The following is a 24606-nucleotide window of genomic DNA, read 5'->3' on the forward strand; positions in this document are numbered from 1 at the left end:
AAAAATAGAAAGAAAGAAAGAGGGTTTTGGATCAGCTGCCTCAGTTTAGCAGTAACCCATGCTTGACGTATTCTTAACAAAGCATATTGGGATAAATATTCACCCCCAGCAATATAAAAAAAGGAACTGCCTTAAAGATGCAGCAGCATTCTATTTTACTTAATGGAAAGCTTTGTTACAAGTGATAAATATTCTAAATTTGCTGATGAAGCCACAAAAGATAATGAACTTCTGGAGACCATTTGATTTTGCAAATTATGTAGGTTTCAGAACACGACTAACATTGCATCTTCCTCTCCTTTTAAAAAAACATTGCATCTTCCTCAACCCAAGATCCTACTAAAGATCTAAAAATTTGTACCAAGTTTCCTTGCGAAAGCTAACATATAATTGCCCACAAAACATTCTTTCACAAAGCAAGATTCCAGATTAAAGCTTCCCAACCTGCAAGCCTGCCATAAAATTTGAAACTCTTACTCAAAGCCTTGGTTGCTAGAAGAAAAAGAGTCTGCTCCAAAGTGTTATTTGATGTGTACCTAGCTCTTTTGCATTGACAATGCTGGGACAAGCAGGTGGTGGGACAGAATTTTCATCCAAGAAAGGTTCCACCAAATTTGGATTTGGCCAAATTGGGTAGCCTTTGATCTTCCCCTGCATAAGAATCAGTCATATTGAGTACTTTCTACTGCCCCATGCATGGAATTCTGAAATTTGTTTATCTTCCAGACATACCAACACATTGAGAGCTGCAAGCGTCGCCATTCCTTCTCGAGTCCACTGGATAAGAATGTAGAAGATTTATCAGCTCATGCATTACAACAAGAGAGAGAGAGAGAGAGAGATGATGATGATATGTGATTATAAGAAATAAATCGCATGCTTGGAATAATTTCCTTACCTTGGAGGCAGACGCTATATGGGGGACAACAATTGAGTTTTTCAGGTCAGCTAGTCCTGGTTTCATGAAAGGCTCATCCTGGAGGACGTTAATCAGATTAAGTAGTGAATTCTGTGAACTTAATGATTCCTGTGATAGTCATGACAATAAACTAGTTACCTCAAAGACATCAAGGCCAACTCGAAACATAGGATTTGCCTTCAGATGCTCCACAAGGGCAGCTTCGTCAATGACAGGACCTCTGCTTGCATTTACAAGAATAGCATCCTGCAATACAGCTTAGTTGTAATCAACTAATTTACAGACAGAAAGTATTGCCGAGACACACACACACACACTGTAAGCGCAAAATTTACAGCATATGGTTCAGATTGGTTCCTCAAAAGTGCTACCTTCTTCATGGTTGAGAGCCTCTCCTTATTGATCAGATGATAAGTAGTCTTGTCCAAAACAGGATGCAGGCTTATCTGCATAAATTACGCCAAGCTGCTAATCAATTCCATCATCATTATCAGCTAAAAGAAAAAAATTGAAAACCCATCATCTGAGCACTCACCAAATTAGCCTCCCTAAGAACTTCATCCATGCTGGAGGCTCTCCTCCATGTAACTGGCTGTTCCCCATTAGCCTTCAAGAACTCCCCATAAGCTACAAGAATAAACACTTTGTGTCACAACTTCACAAATTTATGGATGATCCGTGCCAAACAATAATGTTGGAACACCAACCGGTTACAAATTTCTCTAGTCTAGTTGCCTGATACAGATCATAATATATCAGATTCATCTTGAATCCTTCAATCTGTTGTATCATACAGCAAACATTAAGTAAATCAACTAAAACTAAAACATGAGAGAGAGTTCATATTGCCTTAAGTAGTGGAATTTAAATACCATCATCCGTGCATATGCAGATCCAATACGTCCAGCTCCAATCACGCCAACTGTTTGCCCTTTGAGCAAATTACCCACAAACCTACACAAGTGGGCAACTAATTAAAAATCTTACATGGTTTTAAAGTATGAACCAATACAAAGGGCACCATGAAGAGTGAAACAGAGGGAACCATACAGATGAGGTAGCCATCCATCATACAGACCAGCCCTCATAAACTCGTCGGCTTCCACTATTCTCCTAGCAGCTGCTACTGATAATGCAGCTGCTAGCTCTGCTGTTGTCTCTGTAAGAACACCCTGCCAATCCCAATATTACATTTTAATGACCAAAGTTCTCAGATAAAACATGGGTAACACATCTTGAATATACATTCGAGATGATGAAAGCATGCTTGAGTGACACTTACTGGAGTGTTTCCTACTGCAATCCCATTCTTGGTAGCAGCATTCACATCCACATTGTTGTATCCAACAGCCATATTGCTAAACGCTCTTCCACCTGCTCTCCTTAGTGCAGAGAAAAGAGTTTCACCCCAATCTTCTGTCAACTGCAATATCCGAATCAAAATCAGACATAGAAACCATTAAACCGAAAATTATATTGTACCACCTTCCTCTTGATGATTGCATACATCACAAAATGCCCACTATAAATACCAATAAAACAGAAAAAAATTTGAGGCGTCCTGGCTGAGAAATGTACGAAATATGGTACCAGACGCTCTTCTGGGACCAAATAATGAAACCCATCTTCAAGAGAACTTAAAAGACCAACCACAATTAGAGTTCCTCACATAAACTCAAAGAGTTTCTTGACCATTTTTAGCATAATTTGAAAGACTTGAGAGAAGAGCAAAAAAATCAGAAATCTCAGGAATCAATGCAAGAAATGGAGAATTGAAGATCAAAATTGCCTGTCCAATAACTCCATCGCACTTATTGCCGATCAGAGCAAGTATCTCCTCGACAGACAATATGGTTTTCTTCTCTGCGCAAATCTGATACAGGAAACAGAGTCAGTGGCATACCAGAGAATCCAAATATAATGAAAAAATAATAATAATAAAACCAACAAGAAAAAAATGGAAAAATAATAAAATACCTCGACCCTGCAATCTTGATCGGTTAAAAGACGAATCCAACGGGTGCCAGGCATGGACTTGGTGCTCACTATCCTGTATTTTCCACTCGGATTCCATACTTCAATGGAGACGGGTTTCGCCATCTTCTCGTTGCTCTGTTCTGTAGAGACTAGAGTGAACGTTCTCTTACTAATTCACTTTTCTTTTCAGACTTTTATTTTTTTTCTTTGAAAAGGAAAATGCAGGCTCACCGTTCCACGGATAAGCAGATCGTGGGTCCCACTGGCCTCCCACCAAATTGGGCCGCTCGTTTATCTGTAGGCAACAGATAAGATGAGGGAAATCATCAGTAAATTGAATCTGTTGCTCATGTAGCTTGTTTGTTTCATTTATTTCCAAAACTTTTCTTTGTTTGCCTTGGGATTTGGATTATCTGGGATAACTGCGGATATTGAGACTAGTCTCAATTCGCAAACGTCTGGATTTTAGGAGAAAGTCTTGCGATTTTATCGTGGTATTGTAATGCTTTTCCTCATTTAAAAAGAAGGCTCACACTGCTGTCTTGAAAGAAAGAAACTGCTTTTTCAGGATTTTGATATGGCGAGCTTTTTTAAAATATCAATATAAATATATAATCCAAAAATAATAATGTGATATTTTCTAAATATCAACTATTTCAAAATTATGTGATATTTTTTTTTATTTTTTTATTGATATTTTATCCAAGATTTTATATAAAAAACAATCATTTTGATTTATCAAGAGATTTTTCTTTGCCAAGAAAATCCCAATGATTCGAGATTTTTATTAATGAAGCTAGAGTTGCCAATGGGTCAGGTTTATACCAAGTACTTGACCCGACTTGAACACGAATTCTTCTATATGGCATAAAAAGTGCAGACTCAAATAATATTCGGGTCAACCCGAGCAATATGTGAGCCGGGTTTGTGTGTAAAGAATAAAGAAATTGCCAGAAGTTACCATTTCTATGCCATCTTTGATTCAATCCAATGAAATGGCTGATGGTTTGGCTGCCTGCCTTATCACAGTTGAGTAGGGGTGTCAATGGGTCGGGTTTGGTTTGGACCCAGGTAGAATCAGAATCAAACCAGATTTAAGATGATGGTATCAGGTCCGAACCCAGGTCTAATCGGACCCACCAAAAGAGAAACCATTCCCGGATCCTATAATCTTAATCAAAACTTGGGCCGGACCCAGGTCTGGTATAAAGTTTCACAAACCATACCCGGCTCCATGTATTAATCAGACCCTTCAGGTCCGACCCGGATTCTAATCAGGTCTTCTTATTTGTCACCAAATCCTGACCCTATAGGGTTTGGTATGGGTTGGATCTGGGTCAGACCCGACCCATTGACACCCCCTAAAATTGAGGGGTCTCAAGTTTGTACCCCATGGAGGTCATTCTCCAGCTTGCCTAGGATGGCTAAAAAGATCTCTTGTAAAATCATAGGCCCTTCTCGGTTCATAAAGAAAACATATTAATAATTTTTTCCATTTGATTTCAGAGTTTATTTTGCTTATGGCATATTTTTGTTTAATCAACAAGGCAGTCTGGGATGTTCAACTTCCTTAATTGTATTACCTAAAAAAAATCCTTAAATGCAATTTTTCTCCCTTGAACACAATGCATGATGATTCTTATAAAGTATTTCCCTCTTCTTTTCCACTCCTTTTTCCTTCGGGATATCCTTCATCCAATACGATACGCGATGTGCACCGCATATTAATTGGTGATGGAGAATAAAGGAGCTTTATCCCACCAATCCTTCTCCCTTCTTCGTTGTCACTGTCACAACTCACACACTTACAGGGGCGTTTGATTGCATCCAGGGGGACGGGCGGGAAGCCATGTTCCAAGCAAACCGCACGTCTGCAGTTTGCGTCGGGTGCATGAGAAGTGGACACTGCTGTCTGTGCAATCAAACGCCCACAAGTGGGTCAGTTTCTGACCTAGGTGACTGAAAAAATCCAGCTCATTGTTGGTCTGATATCACTGGACTTGGTTTCAAACGGAATAACCGTTTCACACTAACCTAACCTTTTCTTTTTCCTCACAAGTCAGGATTATTCATTGTACTGCATCTAGTACCGTAGACAGTTAGACCAAGTCCAGATTTAAAGCCCACCGTTTCACCCAAAATGGATTGGCATCAAGAATCAGGGTTGATTAGATAAACATGGATACAGCATCTAGTCACGTATGTCCCTTCCCATGTCCAACCCAATTGCAGCCCTACATGCAAGCAAGCACACCATACACAAACAAACTGACAGACCGAGTAGGCCATTGAAGGATCCACCGCACAGTGACCTACAGCCTAATTGAGTATATGCCAGAGAGAGAGAGAGAAAGAGAACTTTTTTCTTCTTTTCTTCTCATCTTCAGATATAATATAGTGATTTCATTATAGACCTGTTTCCAGAATCCCCAAGCTACAACATCAATTTCGCCTCTCATGCTTCTTTCCACCATCAGGTTCAAACCATACACAAAAAGTTTCCATGTAATAGAAAAAACAAACTTGAATATCCAACTTCATTCGTAAAACGATCTATATAATGTACAGCAGACACTGAACAGCTCACATTGTCTCGATCACTAAATGAAAGAAACCCCAAGAATACAAGTCAGCATCCATTACCTTACAACATTTTTGTACAGCTCAACTAAAATCATAGATTCGAGTTAAAACATGGAGTAGACCGATATCGTTCACCTGTTTGAATTATCATGAATTCATGATTCCATAACTTGCGATGGTGGTGGGCTAGTTTTCGTCTTAAAGGGACCTGCAAGTGCGCAACGGTTAGTGCAAACAGAAGAAAACAAGAACCCAGAAATCATCATACCTTAAATTACAATCACATAACCCCGAAACAAGGATTCCCTTTGGTTATAAATTTCGGGGGCAGCACATGGCATCTTTCTCAAATTTGGTCCAGCCATTTGCTTCCACAATGGGAAGATTTCTTCTTTTTTTTCGACAAAGAAAGCTGGGGTTAGGCAGCCAGTTATACAACCATACCATGGGGTTCGAACTTGCAACGTCCCAACACAAGGTGACGTGCACTAACTGCTCCGGTCAGACAAGCAGAGCCCCTGTTGGTAATGGGAAGATTTCTTCAAGATGCTGTACATTCATAGTGCAGGTTTTCCCAAGCCCTGGATTGGACCAGGGCAGAATCCCAATGGATACAAATGAAAAAGAGGGGCAAAAGGCAACTCAATGTAAACATTTATTAGAAATTTCTATAACTAATAAAGAACATTTATGTCATGAACTTCAATGTATAAGAGATCATAACAGCAACAGGGATACCACCGACACACAGACATATATATATATATAGAAAAAGTGGTAGCTGCACAACCCTTAGGTGCGCAACTACCAGCGGAACGATGTTAGCATCCATTGCATGGCGCGATGGATGCTCAGCGTCGTTTCTCTGCCAAAACACCTTTAGTGGAGACTTTTGTCACTGCTAAAGGTCTGAGTGAGACTTTTATCAGCAACAAAAGTCACCGCTAAAGGTCTCAGCGGGACTTAACGTCCATCATGCCGTGCGATGGACGCTCAGCATCATCCCGCTTTTTGTTGCGCTTCTAATGATTGTGCAGCTACCACCTGTTCTCTCTCTCTCTCTCTCTCTCTCTATATATATATATATATATATATTTATATATATATATGAGTAATGCTACGGTGCTCCGGGTCCCGGAGTACCTACTCCCACATACTAGAAATCATGGTTGTAGGTTGTATCTTTTCAATTAAACCTTATGGATGTACTCAACATAGTTTATTTGATAGGAATTGGATCATGTTTTTTGGACATAAAAATAGGATTTTTTTAAGTTATGAAATTTTGATACATTGTGAGCCATTGACTTTTAAATATCTTAAAAAACATATATGTATGCTATAATCACATGATCCAAAACTTTTTTTCTACTAAATAATGCTTATAGATAATATCTATAGGGTCTGATCAACAAAAAACTATAAGAAATTTGAAAATCTAAAGATTCTATTAGGTGGGACTAGGTACTCCGGGAGCACCTAATCATTACTATATATATATATAAAGATGCAACCTACATGCATGGCTTCTAATAGGTGAGTACAAGCACCTAATCATCTCTCTCTCTCTCTCTCTCTCTCTCTCTCTCTCTCTCTCTCTCTCTCTCTCTCTCTCTCTCTCTCTCTCCTATGTATACTATAGGATACAGGCACAGTACTAAATGAAACATTTTATCAGATTTTCAGTGTTTTTTTGAAATTCTAACCATACAGATGTGTTCAGCATGATTGATTTACTAGAAATCAACACCTGGATCATGCATTTTGAATGGGAAAAGGTGGTGTTTGGAGCCTCAGAAATTTATGAAAATTGTAGGCTGTTGATTTTTGAAAACTCATAAAAACCTATCCATGCATCGGAAACAAATCCTCCAAGAACTGATTCATATAAAAACAAGCATACAGATTACATCTGTATGGTCAGAATTTTGAAAAAACACAGGAAATCCGATAAAATGTTTCATTTAACACCGTGCCAACATGGATATATATATATATATATATATATATATATATATATATATATATATGATCCAACTTATGAGCAAAACAATTTCATTTTCATGCATTAAACAAATGAAACTAAAATCATGATTCGCAGTTTGGAGATGTTTTGACCATACTTGCAAATTTGGTAAATACGCAAACACAGAAACAAATGGCATACCATATGCCCCACGAATCTCCACTTCACGCCATTCTTGAACAAGAGCACAGCAGCAACACATTAGATGTGAAAGAAAATCATCACAAAGTCCCCCCTTCAGCAAAAGAGCAAAAGTTAGCTGAAAGACAGATCGATATATACTAACTATCTCCTTGAGATGGTTTTGAAACGTGAAAATGTAGTAAACAATACAGTTGAGATTAAAAAAAATCACAAGTTAGGCTTCTTTAGATACCATCCAGTTTCTTCAATTGATCAGAATATTGTTTGCTGATTACATTTGTTTTGGACTAGGATTTGGATGATGGACCAAGATAATTATATTCTGAATGGATCCAAAACAAATTACATGAAACACAACCGAATTCTAACACAAATACATCCATCTTCCCAAACAGGTTCTGGTGACAATGTCAGTGGATTTCAGGTTTTAAATGGCCAGTAGAACCTCCCACTTTTTACTGCAGCAGCAAAAAACAGCCAAAATGACCAGAAATTGTGATAATGATGTAGGAACGGAGAAGCATGCAATCTGGGTCTAAGGGATCCATCTGGATCCAGTTCTTAGCTTAGGTTTTTCTTGGAGTTTTATTCATATTTGGATCTTTACGTAATGGATCTATCTCAGATCCAATTTAGAATTAGGGTTTCCTTGTTCCCTACAAATGGTCACTATAGGGATTTTGCAGAGGGGTTGATTGATTGAGACTTATACTATTTTCTTCAATTTATGAATTAGTTCATTTTTTTTTATTTTCCATTGTTCTTGCGTTCCATAGCATAGCATCGTAGGAGTAGGCATAACTTAGTTTTTCAAGAGACCTTGGGTTCTGTGGTCGCATCAAATTGTCACTAACTTGAGCAGGGAATCTTTTGGGAGGATCCACCCAAATTTGTGAAGTCTAATTAGGACTTGGACTTGCATCAGGCTTAATATGATGGAAGAAAATTCCAAACTGGTGGAATGCCTAGATTTATTTAATGATGGCTCTTGCATGACCTAGAACCTATATCACATAGATACAGATGCAGGAACAGGACACGATGCATTTATGCTTGGTACGACACAGTAATTCTCAAAAATTAAGGCAGGTGGATACAGCTGCTTACATACACATAGATGTGTGTGTGTGTAAAGTAGCAATTCTAAATAAATATACAAAAGCATTCAATAACAAGACTAAGTTGAAATTAAAATATAATGTAATTAATGACAAGTAAAGAACAAGTGAATATAAAAAAAGTAATCAAGATCATAAAAGGAAATAGATAAAGTTATTGACACAATCTGTGCCATGAAATGTCCAGGAGTGTCAGAGTACCATCATGTCGATACAGACTATGCATCCTAAGTGAAGTGTCCATGTGACAGCTTGGAACTACCCCTTTACAGCCATATTGATGCTTAGGTAGAAAGTAGCATCTCTAAAGCAAGGAGAATAATTGTATGGTTTTAAAGCCCAATTTAATGTTAAAAGCCACTGCCTGCTTTATAACCATTTTAAAGTAGATGTCCAAGAGCATCTAACTTCTCCAAATTTTCTTGGCATATCAGTCCCCAACAATGCCCCATACACCAACCCAGTTCAAGAAACAAGACAAACCATAAGTAAACACCAATGCTTTTTAAATTGTGACATACCATAGTAAATCTACAGGAAGCCACAATTGACCCAAGTGCTTCTATATTTTCATGCCAAATAAAATGAAAGGAGATCTAGATCAATCAAGAGATCTGCAAAGCTTATAACAAGTCTAGATATATAAAAAGTGAAGCACAAGAATGAATTACCGTGATATTTAACATCTTGCGAAGTTTTCTTCTCATGCAGCAAGTATAGCAACAACATGACAATATCAGGGAATAAGTCATCAAATCATTACACGCTTGCTCTGGAGCTGAAAACAGCAAAAGCAGCAAGATAAAGATTATATTGAAAATGTCTGAAGTATATCTAAACATGGTTTCTCTAACAAGACCCAAGAAGATTAAAAGCAGATGTTGACCCACAAATGGTTCATGAAAATTTCAACATCTCCATACAATAAGATTTTGTCATTTTCGAAGATAACTAAGAAGTTTTCAGTTTCATTGCAGATATGAAGAACCTTAAGCCACCACTATCAGCCACTATGATCCACTTTCATGCATATAATAATAAATTTTCTGCATGGGTTGATAGATAGCTAGAGCTAGGGGTTTGCTTACAAATTCATGAGCAACACATATAATTTATGATGCTTTTGTTTAATAAATTAATGCAAAAGATGATCAAGACAGTATAAAAAATCATATACTTTAATATTTGTTAATCAATCTATGATGCTTTTCACTGCACCTTTATGTTTCGTGACTAGGTTTGCTAGGTTGTTACAACTACTTATACAAGCATGACCAAGAAATCCAGCTATTGGTTTAAAAGAAAAAACTTAATTATTTTAAAGAGAAAACAAAAGAGCTATCACAATAACTGCACAAAACAAATAAAAGAAAAAATAAAAGTTAACATACTGAATTAATACATCAGATCCTATGAGAAAAATATTTAAGATTCCAAAAAACACAAGCCATGATAATCAATTTGATGTGCAATATCATTCGAACAAATTCCATCAGTCACCGAACAAGTTTAAGATAATATTGAAAATGAAAATCCAATATGATTTGCATCTCACCCTTGAAATTCCTAGAAGCAAATTCACATCTTAGATTACCAACTACTACATAACCTACTATTTAAGAAAATTGTCAAACAGCAAAAAGAAGGTACTCACATATCTTTCCCTTTGAGGCAACAGCAGCTATTTTTGATACTGTTCCACAAGGATAGAAGCAAGTCTTCATGCCTGGAGCAAATAAATATTATGAGCATGGGTACAAAATATAAACACATGAATCGAACCACAAACTTTTGAATATAAAATGAAATTAATCATAAACTAAAAAGACAATCCATTCTTAGAATGTATTATCATGATCCATGAACATGATTCCAAAACACTAGATTAGATTATTTGGAAAGAAAAATTCATTTCCAAGAAAATTCTGTCAATCTCATGAATTCTTGCTTCTCAACTGGCTCCACACAATCAACATAACCGCACAATATGATGAATCAGTAGAGAGAAAACTACACCATAGCGCTAACCACTCATTTACATCTAGGGACATGAAGCAAAGCACATGAGCCAGTAGATTGCAATTTCTCACTTGAATTAAGGCAGTAAAAGAAATCAATGGCTAACAATCATCGAATTAATTTCAAATCTGAACAATAAGGACATCCAGCATCTGGTTCCAGTTTTCAGTCCAGGGCCCAGGCAAACCCTCTCTTACAAGATTGCTAAACCTAATGCAATAACTATCCAGTAGAATGCATGCACACGCGCACATTAACAGTTACCATTCATATCAAAACCACATATGACTGATTTTTAAATGTAAATATAACAAGAGAAATTAGGGACAAACCAATCATATATGCCTTTGAAGAAAGAAGTTCAATAAAAGCATCGAGAGAATTCTATGCTTGAAGATGACACTGTACTGTTATCAATAAGATATCTTGTGGAGAAAATTTACTTTAATTCTTTCAGGACCTTGCTCCTGCATGTCAGGGATGCATAAAAGCAAATTAACTGTTAGGAATATAGCACGTGAATCGGGTTTGAATCCAGATCCAAGACCTGAATTCACCATCTACTGTTAAGTTGTGTTTTATTCATATACCGAAGGGAGAATTTGTACTTTGTCATGGCTAAGCTATATTTATATATGATCAGACATAACGTTAGGGATTTTGGGTTGAGACGTTATTCAGTTTCCAGGCTTCTTCTCTTCTCTCTTTTCTTTCTTGCCTGCTGCCAAGGGTTTTTGTGCAGGGCACATTTTGCAAAGGAATATTTCACATGGTATCAGAGCTCTGAAGAGGTAAGTTCCATTAAACTTTGGCTACAACCTCCTCCTCTCACATCTCTCCCCTTATTTCCCTCTCTTCCTTATTTGTGTCAACCCCTTTTTCTTTAGTGACTCTCCTCTAAACAAAATCATTCCCCCTTCTTTTCTTTGGCTTTAGATCTGAAAATATTTTCAGATCTATTACGCTTCTTGTCTTCTTCAGATCTGCATATCAATTAGCCATGTTTATTCTTTTCTTAAAATCTCTTCTCAGATCTGACTTTACATTTAGATCAGATTGTTCTTTCATACCAGACCTATTCTCTCATCAGATAAGACCTGACAACAAGTTTGATTGCATATTAAATCTGTTCTTGGGTGGCGTCCCTGTTAAATCCACTCGAATACAAAAAAAAAGGAAGAGGCTAAAACCAATAGATTGAGTATTGATTTTTGCCTTGATCTGTGGTTCTTGATCCTTAGTTTGATTCCTTGTTTGGCCTAAAATAAAAATTGTCTGTTCTGATTAAATCAGATTCTCTAATTAGTTATTTGGATCAATTTTTTCTTGTCAGTTGAACTGAATTCAATCTTGTTTTAAGTTATATTTTTTGTTTATTCCCTTCATTGTTCTTTATGCCCACCATTAATGCTTCTTTTCTTAGCCACTTAGTCACCGAAAAATTTGATTCTTTCAATTTCACAAACTGAAAGAAACAAATCATTCCTTTTTTTTTCAGCCACGATTTAATGGGACACCTTGATGGGTCGATTTTTGTGCCTTTGGAATATGTTTTTCAAACAATTTCAGTGTAGGATGGAAGTACAAGGAAGGCCTCGGAGTCTAAGACTTGTGATTAGGAATCTAAAGTTTGTTGTGTGGCACAAAAATGGCCAGTCAGTTGTAGCCTTCATTACAGCCTCCCTCTTGTTAAAATGAAGATCTCCACGTTCACCTATGCAGGAAAAGAAGGAACGAGATATTGAGAGAAGAGGCTGCAGGGAAAAAACGTTAAAAAGAACTCAGCGTATTCTCATTGTATTAGGTTTTGAGTATATAACTAATACATAGTTTTAGGGTACAAAAATACCCTCTAACAACAAGCTTAATTACAACACTTTTAACGTTTGGATCTTGATCCGATCCAGTACAGAAGTCGGTTCTGGCCTTGCACAGTCTCGACTTGGGTCCAAGACCCAATAACGACTTCTTTTCAGCCTCCCTCAAGTTGTGCATGGACCTGGGCCATGAACAACTTGCCTTTCATAAACCAAAATCTGTCCTATTTCAATCCTTTGGTGAAAATATCTGCAACTTCTCTTCAGTTCGCACAAACATAGGCTCAATCTCCTTTTCTTCAACCTTTTTCTTGACAAAATATTGATTTATCTCAATATGCTTTGCTCGACTATGATAGATGGGATTAAAGAACATATTGATGGCACTTTGATTATCACATAACAAAAGTGATCGGGCAATCGGTTCTCCCATCTCTATTAGGAGATGTCTTATCCATGTAGCCTCAGCAGTGACAGCAACCATCGATCTGTATTCAGCCTCAATACTCGACCTAGCAACCGCCTTTTGCTTTCTACTACTCCAAGAGACCATGTTCGATCCAATAAAACTACAATAACCAGATATTGACCGTCGTTCATCTGGGTCACCCGCCCAATCAGCATCAGCATAGATAATGATTTCATGGCCACCTTGATTTAATTCACTTTTCATGTACACCAACCCATCACCAATTGTACCCTTCAGATAACGAAGTATTCGCTTAACTGCTTCCATGTGCGGTGTATGAGGTTCATGCATAAATTGAGATACCTGATTAACCGAATACACTATGTCGGGTCTAGTAAAGGTCAGGTATTGCAGCATGCCAACTATGATGCGATACCTAGTGGGATCTCCATATAAATCCCCTTCTTTAGAACTCAATTTCTGATGGATGATACTTGGAGTTGCCAATGGCTTACAATCTTTCATGCCTGCCCTACTAAGAATATCCATCGTGTATTTGTGTTGAGTAAGAGTAAGTGTATCACACGTCTTATCAACTTCCACCCCAAGAAAATATCGCAGCTCTCCCAGATCTTTCATTTTGAATCTCTAATTTAATAACTTTTTTACCTCCTCAATATGATTTTTGCAGTTCCCTGTGATAATGATATCATCTACGTATATCAATAAAAGAGTGGTAACATCTTGTCCATTATGGATGAATAATGAGTAATCTAAAAAAGACCGAGAAACTGTGCTTCTGTATTTCTAGCGAAAAACTCTTGAACCAAGACCGAGAAGCCTGTTTCAATCCATAGAGTGCTCTTTTCAACTTGCATACATACTGATTGGCATCTTGTTCTGCATACCAGTGGGTTGTTCCATATAGACTTCCTCTTTTAGGTCCACATGTAAAAAAATATTTTTTACATCTAACAGGTTCAACGTCCATCAATATTCAATGGCTAGAATCAACACAATACGAATGGTTCCCGTCTTAACGACATGACTGAAAGTTTCATCAAAGTCCTGTCTTTGTTCTTATGTGAATCCTTTGGCTACAAGTCTAGCTTTATACCTTTCAATACTCCCATCTGGTTTATATTTTATCATGTACACCCACTTCGACCCAACCACATTTCTATTTAGTGGTCTAGGTACAACTTCCCATGTACCACATTCATATAAGGCTTCCATTTCTTCATTCATTGCTTCGATCCATCTTCTAGAACTTGCAGCTTGATAAAATGTGAGATGCTCATCCTCTTTATTTATGGACGTTAGGAACAATTGAAAATCCAATAAAAAAATTTTATATCTTACCCACCTATCAAGCGGATGTCGGGTCTGGGTGGATCTTTTGATGTCCAACATTTGTGGAGCGGGAGTAGAAGGACCAATATCTGTGCAAGGGATGGATGAGGGTTCTTTCTCTTGTCGGGTGTATAAAACACCCTTATACCTTAATGGCTCCAAGTTTTGTGTGGTAACCTCTTCTGGTAGGAATGCATTTGCTGATTCCTCACATATCTCCTTCTGACTGCAATTTGTAGGACAATCTTCCCTAGCATTGGAGAAGAGTTCTGAATTTAACCATGGATAGTACACCTCAACACTGGGACTTGAATCAGCAACATGAAGACTTGGATTACCAGGTTGATTGTCAAAATTCAACTTGTCAAAAATGACATTTCTCGATATTTTGATGTGTTTGCTCAATGCATCATAACACCTATACCCCATGTAGTCTTCAGCATATCCCACAAACCTGCACTTTAAGGCTTTGTCCTGAAACTTATATCTCAATGAGTTGTCAACGTGAACATAGCAAACAAATCCAAACACACGTAATTCATGATAATCGGGTTGTATGCCAATTAGAAAGAAAAGTGGTGACTTATTTTCCAAAATGGTCATGGGCAATCGATTTATCACATGAACTGTGGAGTGGAAAGCTTATGTCCATAGGGTGATAGGGAGATTACTCCCGTGCATCATGCTCATTGCACTCTCAACAATATGTCGATGCTTCCTCTCAGAAATCCCATTTTGTTGAAGTGCATGTGGGCAAGACACTCTTCTCTTTATCCCATTATGTTGAAAGAAACCAACAAAATCACTAGAAGAGAATTCACATCCTCCATCACATTGAAAATTAAGAATGTTGGTAGAGAAATGATTTTGCACAAAGGAATGAAAATTTTGAAACAATCCAAAAACTTCTTATTTGTGCTTCATAAAAAATATCTAAGTATAACGTGAATAACTATCAATGAAAATAAGGTAATATTTACTACCAAAAAACAGAAGCAATTGGGGCAGGACCCCAGACATAAGAACATATAACCTCAAAGGGCCTTGAAGCTCTCTTATTAATTGAATTGAAGGGCAAAACACGACTCTTACATAAATGACAACTAGGACACTTTATATCACTGGTTTCTGAACTCAGACTGGACTTAGGAATGAAACTATTCGAGACAAGTTTTTCAATAAAATGACGACCACAATGACCCAACCGACTATGCCAAAGAGTTGGCTTATTACATTCAGAGATGGCAAACACATATTCAGAAGAAACAAAGGATGGATGTTGATGAGGCTTCAAGGATGAACAGGCAGAATGAACAGAGGAGGGATCTTCTTGGAAGATGTAAATGTTGCCTCATCTCTTTCCCTCAGTGAATGTCTCCCTCGTTCGAAGATCATTGACATAAACAGAAGAGGGAGTAAATTCAACTGAGGCATTAACATCATCAACAAGTTTTGAGACAGAAACAATGTTCTTCTGAATATTAAGAGCATGAATAACATTTGAAAGATTAAGAGAAGACTTGAACATGGGTGTAATGGCATTTCCAATATGTGAGATGGAGTGATGAGAACCATCTCATGTGACTATGCTATTCTTACCAACATAAGAAGTAAGATTCAAGAGTTTACCCGCATCACCCGAGACGTGCGTCGCTGCTTCGGAGTCGACGTACCAAATGCCTTTATCATTTTGTTTCATATTCAAGCATGTCAAGGCTGCCAATAGCAACTCCTTTACTTCTCCATCCCTCTTAGCCTCTGTTTGTGAGGGGTTTCCCTTATTTTGAGGGTTGAACCAACAATTTGCTTTAATATGCCCTTTATTATTGCATAGGAAGCAAGTAGGAATGGGCTTTTGTCCCTGTATACTGGGTGTTGGAAGTAGGCCCCGACCCCCAAAAGCATTTCTCCCTTGTTTTCCCCTTCCTCGAAAGGAATTTCCTCCTCTACCTCTACCATAAGTCAGCCCTGTGGCCAGCACATCTTGAGTTCCTGAATGCACATGGGTGTCCTCTGAAAACCCTTTCAGAGTCATTTCATACTGCAGTAGTTTTGCACGAAGATCTTCAAATTTTGGAAGCTCTGGGAGACACAATAAAGATGTCGCCAGAACATGATAGTCTAGCCCCAATCCACTCAAGGTCTGTTGCATCTTGTCTTTATCACTGACGAGACATCCCAAAATAGCCAGCCGATCTGTGATGCCTTTCATTTTATTCAGGTACTCCATAATAGACATTGAATCTTTCTTCAACATTTGAAATTCTCACTTGAGAAACACGATTCTCGCTTCAGAGATCTGCGAATATGTCTGAACTAGCTTGTCACATAGCTCTTTGGTTGAACAATCATCGAGAATGGCTATAAGAACTTCCTATGAGAGTGTTGAGGTGATGTATGCCACTAATGCTTGATCTCTTTTCACCCAAGCAACATAATCTGGATTTTTGAGAAGAACAATAGATTGCGCCTCTTTATCGTCCGTCTTTTCCTGCGAAGTGAACTCTAGAGGGGGTGAGACCGATCCATCCTGATGACCAGAGAGATCCTGACTCCTTATAAAGGGAACAATCTACCTTTTCTAGGTCAAGAAGTTTAAATTATTCAGCTTTTCATAGACCAATTGGCTGAGAAAATTAGAGGAAAGGCCTGACTGCGGAAAAGATGAGTCCATTTGAAAAGATTGTGGAAAAGGAAGGAAGAAAGAGAAATGCCTGGACCGAACAAAGAAATCAGTCACTCGAATATTCTGTCTTTTTTTTCTGGTATGAAAGATATATTATATTCGGGTATGATCAGAGAAAAAAAACTGATCAGAAACTGAATATCAAAATTGAATCAGTGCCAGATTCAGTGAAAATGTGAAACACGGTTATGAATGCTTCAAGATAAAGGTATTGCAAACTGAAACAACACAATATTGATTTCAGAGAGTAGAATATTCAGACTGAAACAGCACAATAATGAATATCAACATAGAATTGGTTCCAGATTAAGTAAAATCGTGAAACAGGGATATGAATATTTCAAAATAAAGGATTATACAGACAAAAATACCACAAGCATTAATTTCAGCAAGTCAAGTGTCCAGATCGAGTGAAGGAAACTGATTTGCGTCTCTTCACACAGAGAAATCCAAAACAAAAATCCCTTTTGGTTAAGAAAAGGGTTCTAGATAGGCGGCAGGCCCCCTTTTTTGTAGTTATGGAATCGATTAATTGATTCTAAGAGAATCAAATCTAAAAAAGAAGAAAGAGAAGGAGATGATTTAACGAAAGAGAAGAAAGAGACGTTGATGTCTTTTCAAATGGGAAGAAGAGAAAAAGAGAAGGAGATGATTTAACGTCCTTACCAGAACTGAAAACAGAAAGAAGGGAGGAAGAAGACGCACGCAGAAAAGTATTGATATTTCTTGACTTGAAAACTCAAATCATCTCCTTGGACATTCTTTCTGGAAAGCGATCTCAGGCCCAACTTTAACATTGCTCTGATACCATGTTAAAATGAAGATCTCCACGTTCACCTGTGCAGGAAAAGAAGGAACGAGATATTGAGAGAAGAGGCTGCAGGGAAAAAACGTTAAAAAGAACTCAACGTATTCTCATTGTATTAGGTTTTGAGTATATAACTAATACATAGTTTTAGGGTACAAAAATACCCTCTAACAACAAGCTTAATTACAACACTTTTAACGTTTGGATCTTGATCCAATCCAGTACAGAAGTCAGGTTTGGCCTTGCACAGACCTGACTTGGGTCCTCTCTCGTGAAGTTCTCCTTCATATATCATTGAGAATCCCAGCGAAAGAATTATGGAACATTCTTCACCAATGGTATGAAGAAATCTCCACTCCCGAAGTATATCAACTGAAAGCGGAGTTTGCTGACCTAAAAAAAGAAGATTCTAATGTTATAGAACATCTCAACAAGATTAAAGTACATATGGATCAACTTGTAGCTATAGGGTCTAAATCGTCAGAAGATGTATGCACAAAGACTATTTGAAGGCTTGGACTAGAATACAATATGTTAGACACTATGTATACCAATATTGTACCTCGATCGCCCTTTGATAGGCTGAGAACTATGCTATTGGAGCATAAAGCCATGTTCAGCATCTCATCTAGCACTCAAAAAGATGAAGTTAATCATGAGGTTATGATTGCTGCCCAAAGCTTTAACTCTTTCCGAGGAAGAGGACGTGGTCATGGATAGAACTTTGATGGTCATGGATCAAGTATCTTACTCAATCCTTCAAACCAAACAAATGTGATATATTAAATGTGTAGGAAGAAAGATCACACATGTTCCAATTGTTATTGGCGGTATGTTTCGACATATCGGCCAATGACCATCCTTATACCTCCGTGTTTTTGTGCATTAGCAGTTGTTGCTCCACCCTTGACTTCTTCTCCACATGTTCTATCAAATTTTATGCAAGCTTCAACAAATACACTCTCCTTCAGTTGTTGGTTCTCATGATTCGGATGCTCTTACTGCTGGTTTTGGACAGTTGAACATTCAACAGAATCATAATCCTATTGCTAATCCGTGGACCATAAATATGCACTCTCCACCTTCATCGGGAATGTATCTCATGTCAGGGCACTATCCAACAACTTTGTCTCAATGGTTGGCTCATGAATTCGAGGGCAGAACATCATGTTACAGGAAACTCAAGTAAACTCTCACATGTTGAACCTTACAGTGTAATTACGGGAGATGAGAAACACCACCATATTACTCATGTAAGCACGACGATTGTCCTTATCAATAAAGGTCTTCTTTCTTTGTCTAATACCTTTCTTGTTCCTAATATTAAAAAAAAACTCATCTTTTTTCCCAACTTTCTCATGATACTAATTCATGTGTCTACTTTTCTTCATCCTTTGTTTCTGTGAAGAGAATTTACACAAATCAACGCTCGCAGAGGGAAGAATACGTGAAAATCTATATGTTTTGAATAAAGCTCGAGTCACCTTTGTCACTCGTGTGTCATTCATTGTTTGAGTCATCCGGTCAACAAGCTCATAAAGGAGTTGATGTCTGGCATCGTAGATTAGGCCACTGCAATTCTAGTTTTTTTTGTGTTCTATGTAAAATGTTGAAAGAAGGAATTCCTCTTCCTCTTGTGTTAGTTGCCACATTTGTAAGAGTCATGAACTCTCTTTCTGAATATTTCATATTAACATGCTAAAATTTCCATGCAATGATGCAACAAAATAAAAAACTCCAAAGAGAATGAATTATACAGTTAGAACATTAAAGAGAAAGAAAGAGAAACCTACATAAGTAAGGCTCTGAGCAGCAACTAAGCAAATCTGAATGCCAATCCTCATGTCTATGTGATCCTTTTGTTGATATCAGATCATGCCCAGATGAAACTGGAGAAGCATTTCTGCAGGGGAACAAGAGTTCGTCAGTGACACAAAGTTGTTCAGATCATTTAATAATGACAAACTGGATGAAAATGCTCATTATTTTCTAAACGACCATGTCCAGGATGCAATATATATATATATATAGATAGATAGATAGATAGATATATATATATAGATAGATAGATAGATAGAGAGAGAGAGAGAGAGAGTAATTATGCTGTTGATGATGTTATGGAAGTCTAAATGGGCATTCATTTGTACATACAAATGAAACATACAAACCAACCTTGAAGCCACATGAGCATCATCATGCTGTTGTTGACAAGTCTCTTCATACTGATGTACTTTACCAGTATCAGCATTGGATGTAGTACGCTCTTCATGTTTGGAATTTTGGCATTTTGAATTATCCTCTGTGTGAGCATTTGCAGCAACTTCTGTGACTTGAAGTAAATGTTGAATAACTTCACATTGTCCGATGTCCATGTTGGCTTGTGATCTTTGTAGTTCCACTTGGAGTTTCTCATTTTCCTTTTGAAGGGCTTCATCAAAGGCCAAATTTGGATAACGGCAAGACAGTGTCTTTTTCAATACAGTTGTGTGCTTTACAGGGGGGGCTGGCTTCAGAATTACATCTTGCACCTTTTCATCCTCTTCATCCAGGGTATATTCCCGCTGATCCTTTTCAATGTCTTCTAGTTTTTCCTACCAAAATTTGAAAAGAAATAGTAAGGAAACAAACACAAGGACCATAATTTTATGTTTCAAGTACTGAAAATTTGATGCCGACAAACACTTTAAGTGTAATAATCTGTTAAGACAGGTTAATAAGAAACTTGTATGAAAAGTCACATCCTCCATTTGAACATAGGATTTTGTTTCTTTTATCTCAAAACTGAAAGCCAAACTTGCCTCAGATGAAAAAGTGTTTCAATTTAATATTTGAAAATGATCTGCAGTCAGCACTTCCTAAACATAATGGATTAAACAGGGGCATGCATTGAAGACTTCAACATCAACCGAATAACCAGTTATTTCCGCTACATGTAGGTCCTCATTAGAATTCTCTTTTGGGGAAATATAAAATAAGGTTTCAGACTATATGATCAGCTTTTTGTGATGATGGAAAATTATTGCCTCTCAAAGAAAGCCATGGTCCTGACCACTGTTAAGGAACCATTTTCATCTTCTCAGACATGCATCTCATTGTGCTTCATCTTCCCACTGTTAGTCTATTTAGATAACCCAAACTTTTGATCATACCCATCGAGATTTCAACTAAAATAATTCAAAGATGAAAATGTTGGAATCATATGATGGAAGTTTTCCTGTATGATGCCTTAGGATCATCATCATACTTTTATGATTAATCTTATAATGAAAAAATATTTATAATTCTAGCAAAAGCAATCCACAAAGATGTCTTGTGTTGATAGTCCACTCTTCCAAAGGACACTAGCAAAAAGAACACATTGTGCAATAGGAATATACTCCGGCCGTAAACTTGATGCAATTTGGTGATGCTTTTGATTGACTATTTTTATCAACTAATCATGAATCAGCAAGTGATATTTAAGAGTAGAAAACAAAAATTAGATAATTGGTGTGTCTAGTGATCTGAGTTAGAAGGGTAGCAACTTTGATGATATATTTTTTGCAGGTTTGGAACCAAATCTCAGTGATGAGATGATCTAAAGCTCCATAACACAATGTCCCTTTCATGTTTCAAACTCAAAGAAGAGATCTTGTACAAAGTTTTTCCTTCTGGACACATAGCAAAAACCATTTTAATTGAATTCAGTATTCGTGGTATAAAATGGTGATGTTCAAAGAAATGGATGAAAGTAAATAAAAATCTATGGAAAGAAAAATATCAAGGATACTTTTAAGTTTTAACCTCAAGTTGCCTCTCAATGTGGGAAAACCATGAAACAACATGCTGTCATTATCATTTTGTTGAAACTTGAAATCAACAGCTCCAAGCTCATCAGACTATTTTAGGTAAACTAACAATTCAATTATAGTAGCCAAACTCAGCAACTCATTGATCAAAATGCTGAAGATTAGGTAACTGGATGATCATAATTTTCCAAGAGAATTGTTTCCATCACTGTAAACAGCGATGGATCATAATTAATCATGAGAGAGAGATCCCCCAAATATAGAAATGCTGTCACAGAATATAGGCAGAAAGTTATTGCAAATGACCAGATGGCAAAAAGCTTTAATTATCATGGATTCCAAAGTTTGTAAAGTTTATTTGTTCAGAAACTTGTATATAAGTATATTTATCTGAGAGAATAATTTCCCTCCGTATCATGTTTTCATCTTCAATTATCATTGGGTATTAATTTACGGTCCAAATTATTTTCATTAGCTCGTAATTTAAGAGAATAAAGACAATATTAGCATCTACAGATTATATCAAAAGTGTAAGGTCAAATATTTAATTTACCATTGATCATGACTAATCACGATTAATTTTCTCAATTATCGATTAATCAATATTTGTCAATAAATGACCAACCGAGTTTGACCAATTATTTACCCCATTAGTCATGATCTTCCAATTGCCAGGATTCCTGAGGAAATGCCAAGAATTACCATGTCTACCATGAATTAGATTTCTACTGTTATGAAAAGCACCTTCACACCATTCAAGGTACTTCACAGCTCAGCATGTAACAGTAAACCTCATCCAAGGCAATTATTGCAAGTTAAAAACTGCTAGTATCCTACCAAAGATCCGTCACATTCGGTAAGCATTTTAACAGAGGTATAAAATCTGTAACTCAAAATCTCAAATCTAAAACTATTTAACATAGTTTCTTGCAAAATTGAGTTTTTACATTGTTTGATGATCTGTCGGTATAATTGGGTTCTTTGCATTGTTTGCTTGTTTGTCGGCATGTCCGGCAAATAGTAGGGATATCTTTCTATTGCATAACCATTGAAAATGAATCATTCTGTTGACCAAACAGTTGCCAAAGAATGCGCCAATTCGTAGGGACGCTTTCCACCAAAAAAAATTATTACTCCCCAAGTCCCCAGTTAACACAAACAAGACCAACTTCCCCAAGTAAAAAAGCATCCCCTAAATAGAAGGATGCAGACAACCAGACAACCTAAGGTTAAAAGAAGGAAAAGGGAAAAGGAAAACGATCCACACAAGCTATCAGCACAAAATAAATCTCAAAACGGAGTTTTGATGCACTCACTTATCCAGAAATATGTAGTAAGTTGGGAAAACTCATTCTGCTCCGCCACAAATATAAACTGAGTTATCCCACTTTTCTGGATAAGCAGGTGCATCCAAAAGTTCCCTAGAGAAGCCCAAACGAAAATTCACAAACACCTAAATGAAATTCCACAGGAAGAAGCACAATAAGCAACTGAGAAAGCAACCAAGGCGGATCTTTACCCTCACTCTCACGTTATCCACCAAAGAAATGAGCGGAACGAGCTTCAGGTACCGATCGATCTCCGTCTGCGCCTTCCTGAACTGGTAGACAATGTTCCAGCCCATCGCCAACAGATAGAGGTAGCTCCGATCCTGGCAACTGCTGATCAAGACATACGATCTCCTCAGCGCATCCTCCAAGTGCTCCAGAGGCTCCCTCGTCTCCGGATACTTCTTGAGCTCGGAGATCCTCAACTGCTCCAGCAGATTGCCGATCAACTTCACATGCGTCGCGAACTGCCTGCAGTTCTTCTTATGCATCCGAGCCATGTTTGCCGCCTTCACGATCAACCCGATCAGCTGGACCGCGTTCAATCCGGTCAGCTGGCCGATGTTCGCAAAATCTCCCAGAGCTTCCCATGTCGTAGCCATTTCTTCCCGTCTTCAACCTCTAATCCTTCCACATTTACCTAAAAGAAACCCTAATTATCGAGTATCCACTGGAAAACTCAGCAGAACCACGCCTCGAAACTTGTTACGCACGAAATAACTCAGAAATCGCAGGAACTGCAGACTTGTTCCGAAGGAAAAACCTTAATATGTAGCTACTACCCGATGAACGCTTACGGAAGATCGTTCTCTTCGAGAGATTCGTCAAATAATTTTTTCTATAGAGGAGGGAGGAACCGACCTAGATCTGCAACTAGAGTCCCGATTCTGCTGAAATTAACCAAATGAAGAGAGAACTTCTGCAGAGGGCTTCAATGTAGGATCTTTCTGGAGCAATCTTTACCGCAACAGAAGAGAAGATTCGTCAAAGTAAAGATTTTTCCGATAGAGGAGGAAGGAACCAACCTAAATCTGCAACTAGGGCCTGGATTCTGCTGAAATTAACCGAATGAAGAGAGAACTTCTGCAGAGGACTTCAATGTAGGATCTTTCTGGAGCAATCTTTACCGCAACACAAGATAATGCATTCTCCTACGGGGAAGAAACAGATGAAGAGACTAGAAACCACACACTCTGCAATAGAAAACAATCAACATAAATTAGAAAATAAAAAGCAGAAAGAAGAAGAAGATCTAGGACTCCTCGCTCCCTACGAGAGAGAGACTTCCACCGTACCAGGACAGGAACTCTGACCGTTTTCAGAAAGATCGTGACAGACGTCCTCTCTCTCCCTCGATTCCCGCAACGGCGCCGGTGACTCGCCGGGTTTTTTCCGCCGGCCGGCGAGAATGCAACGGTTGCTTCTCTCTCACTCTCACACAGCAGCAGCACGACTCAATGCTCAGTACTGCGTCCATTTAAGTGCAGAATCCAAAAGACAAATACAGCCTCCGAACATTCCAAAACGAAGTTTCCGCTTCCCGCATCGGCTGTCAAGCGAGCGAAGGCGCCACAGCCAGAGAGAGAGAGATTGATTTCTGTGACTACCGGTCATCGGTTTGCGTAATGCCT

General features: G+C 37.8%; 2 protein-coding genes across 3 annotated transcripts; both read right to left on the minus strand.

Annotated features, from left to right (window-relative positions):
* Positions 1-114: 114 nt before the first annotated feature.
* Positions 115-3117, minus strand: LOC149832824 (glycerate dehydrogenase). Its single transcript, XM_090014735.1, has 13 exons — positions 2897-3117; positions 2709-2792; positions 2202-2342; positions 1970-2091; positions 1792-1873; positions 1627-1699; positions 1455-1546; positions 1291-1365; positions 1058-1165; positions 899-976; positions 733-777; positions 537-651; positions 115-452 (listed from the first exon to the last, which is right to left on the minus strand). Exons 1-13 carry the CDS (start codon positions 3017-3019, stop codon positions 430-432), a joined length of 1161 nt encoding a protein of 386 aa, XP_089870861.1. The 5' UTR covers positions 3020-3117; the 3' UTR covers positions 115-429.
* A 2308-nt stretch (positions 3118-5425) lies between these two features.
* On the minus strand, positions 5426-24606 carry LOC149832825 (protein MID1-COMPLEMENTING ACTIVITY 1-like). Of its 2 annotated transcripts, none has more exons than XM_090014736.1 (8): positions 24271-24606; positions 23167-24168; positions 20032-20450; positions 19653-19762; positions 10422-10493; positions 9439-9545; positions 7647-7740; positions 5426-5687 (listed from the first exon to the last, which is right to left on the minus strand). In XM_090014736.1, the coding sequence occupies exons 2-8, from the start codon at positions 23575-23577 to the stop codon at positions 5635-5637; spliced, it is 1266 nt and encodes a 421-aa protein (XP_089870862.1). In that variant the 5' UTR covers positions 23578-24168; positions 24271-24606; the 3' UTR covers positions 5426-5634. The 2 variants fall into 2 exon arrangements, with proteins under 2 accessions (XP_089870862.1, XP_089870863.1); XM_090014737.1 differs by lacking the exon at positions 24271-24606 and having other exon boundaries at positions 23167-23615; positions 23837-23859.

Source organism: Nuphar pumila, chromosome 7, assembly GCF_984573655.1.
Source record: "Nuphar pumila chromosome 7, dmNupPumi1.hap1.1, whole genome shotgun sequence".
In the NCBI taxonomy this organism is placed as follows: Eukaryota; Viridiplantae; Streptophyta; class Magnoliopsida; order Nymphaeales; family Nymphaeaceae; genus Nuphar; species Nuphar pumila.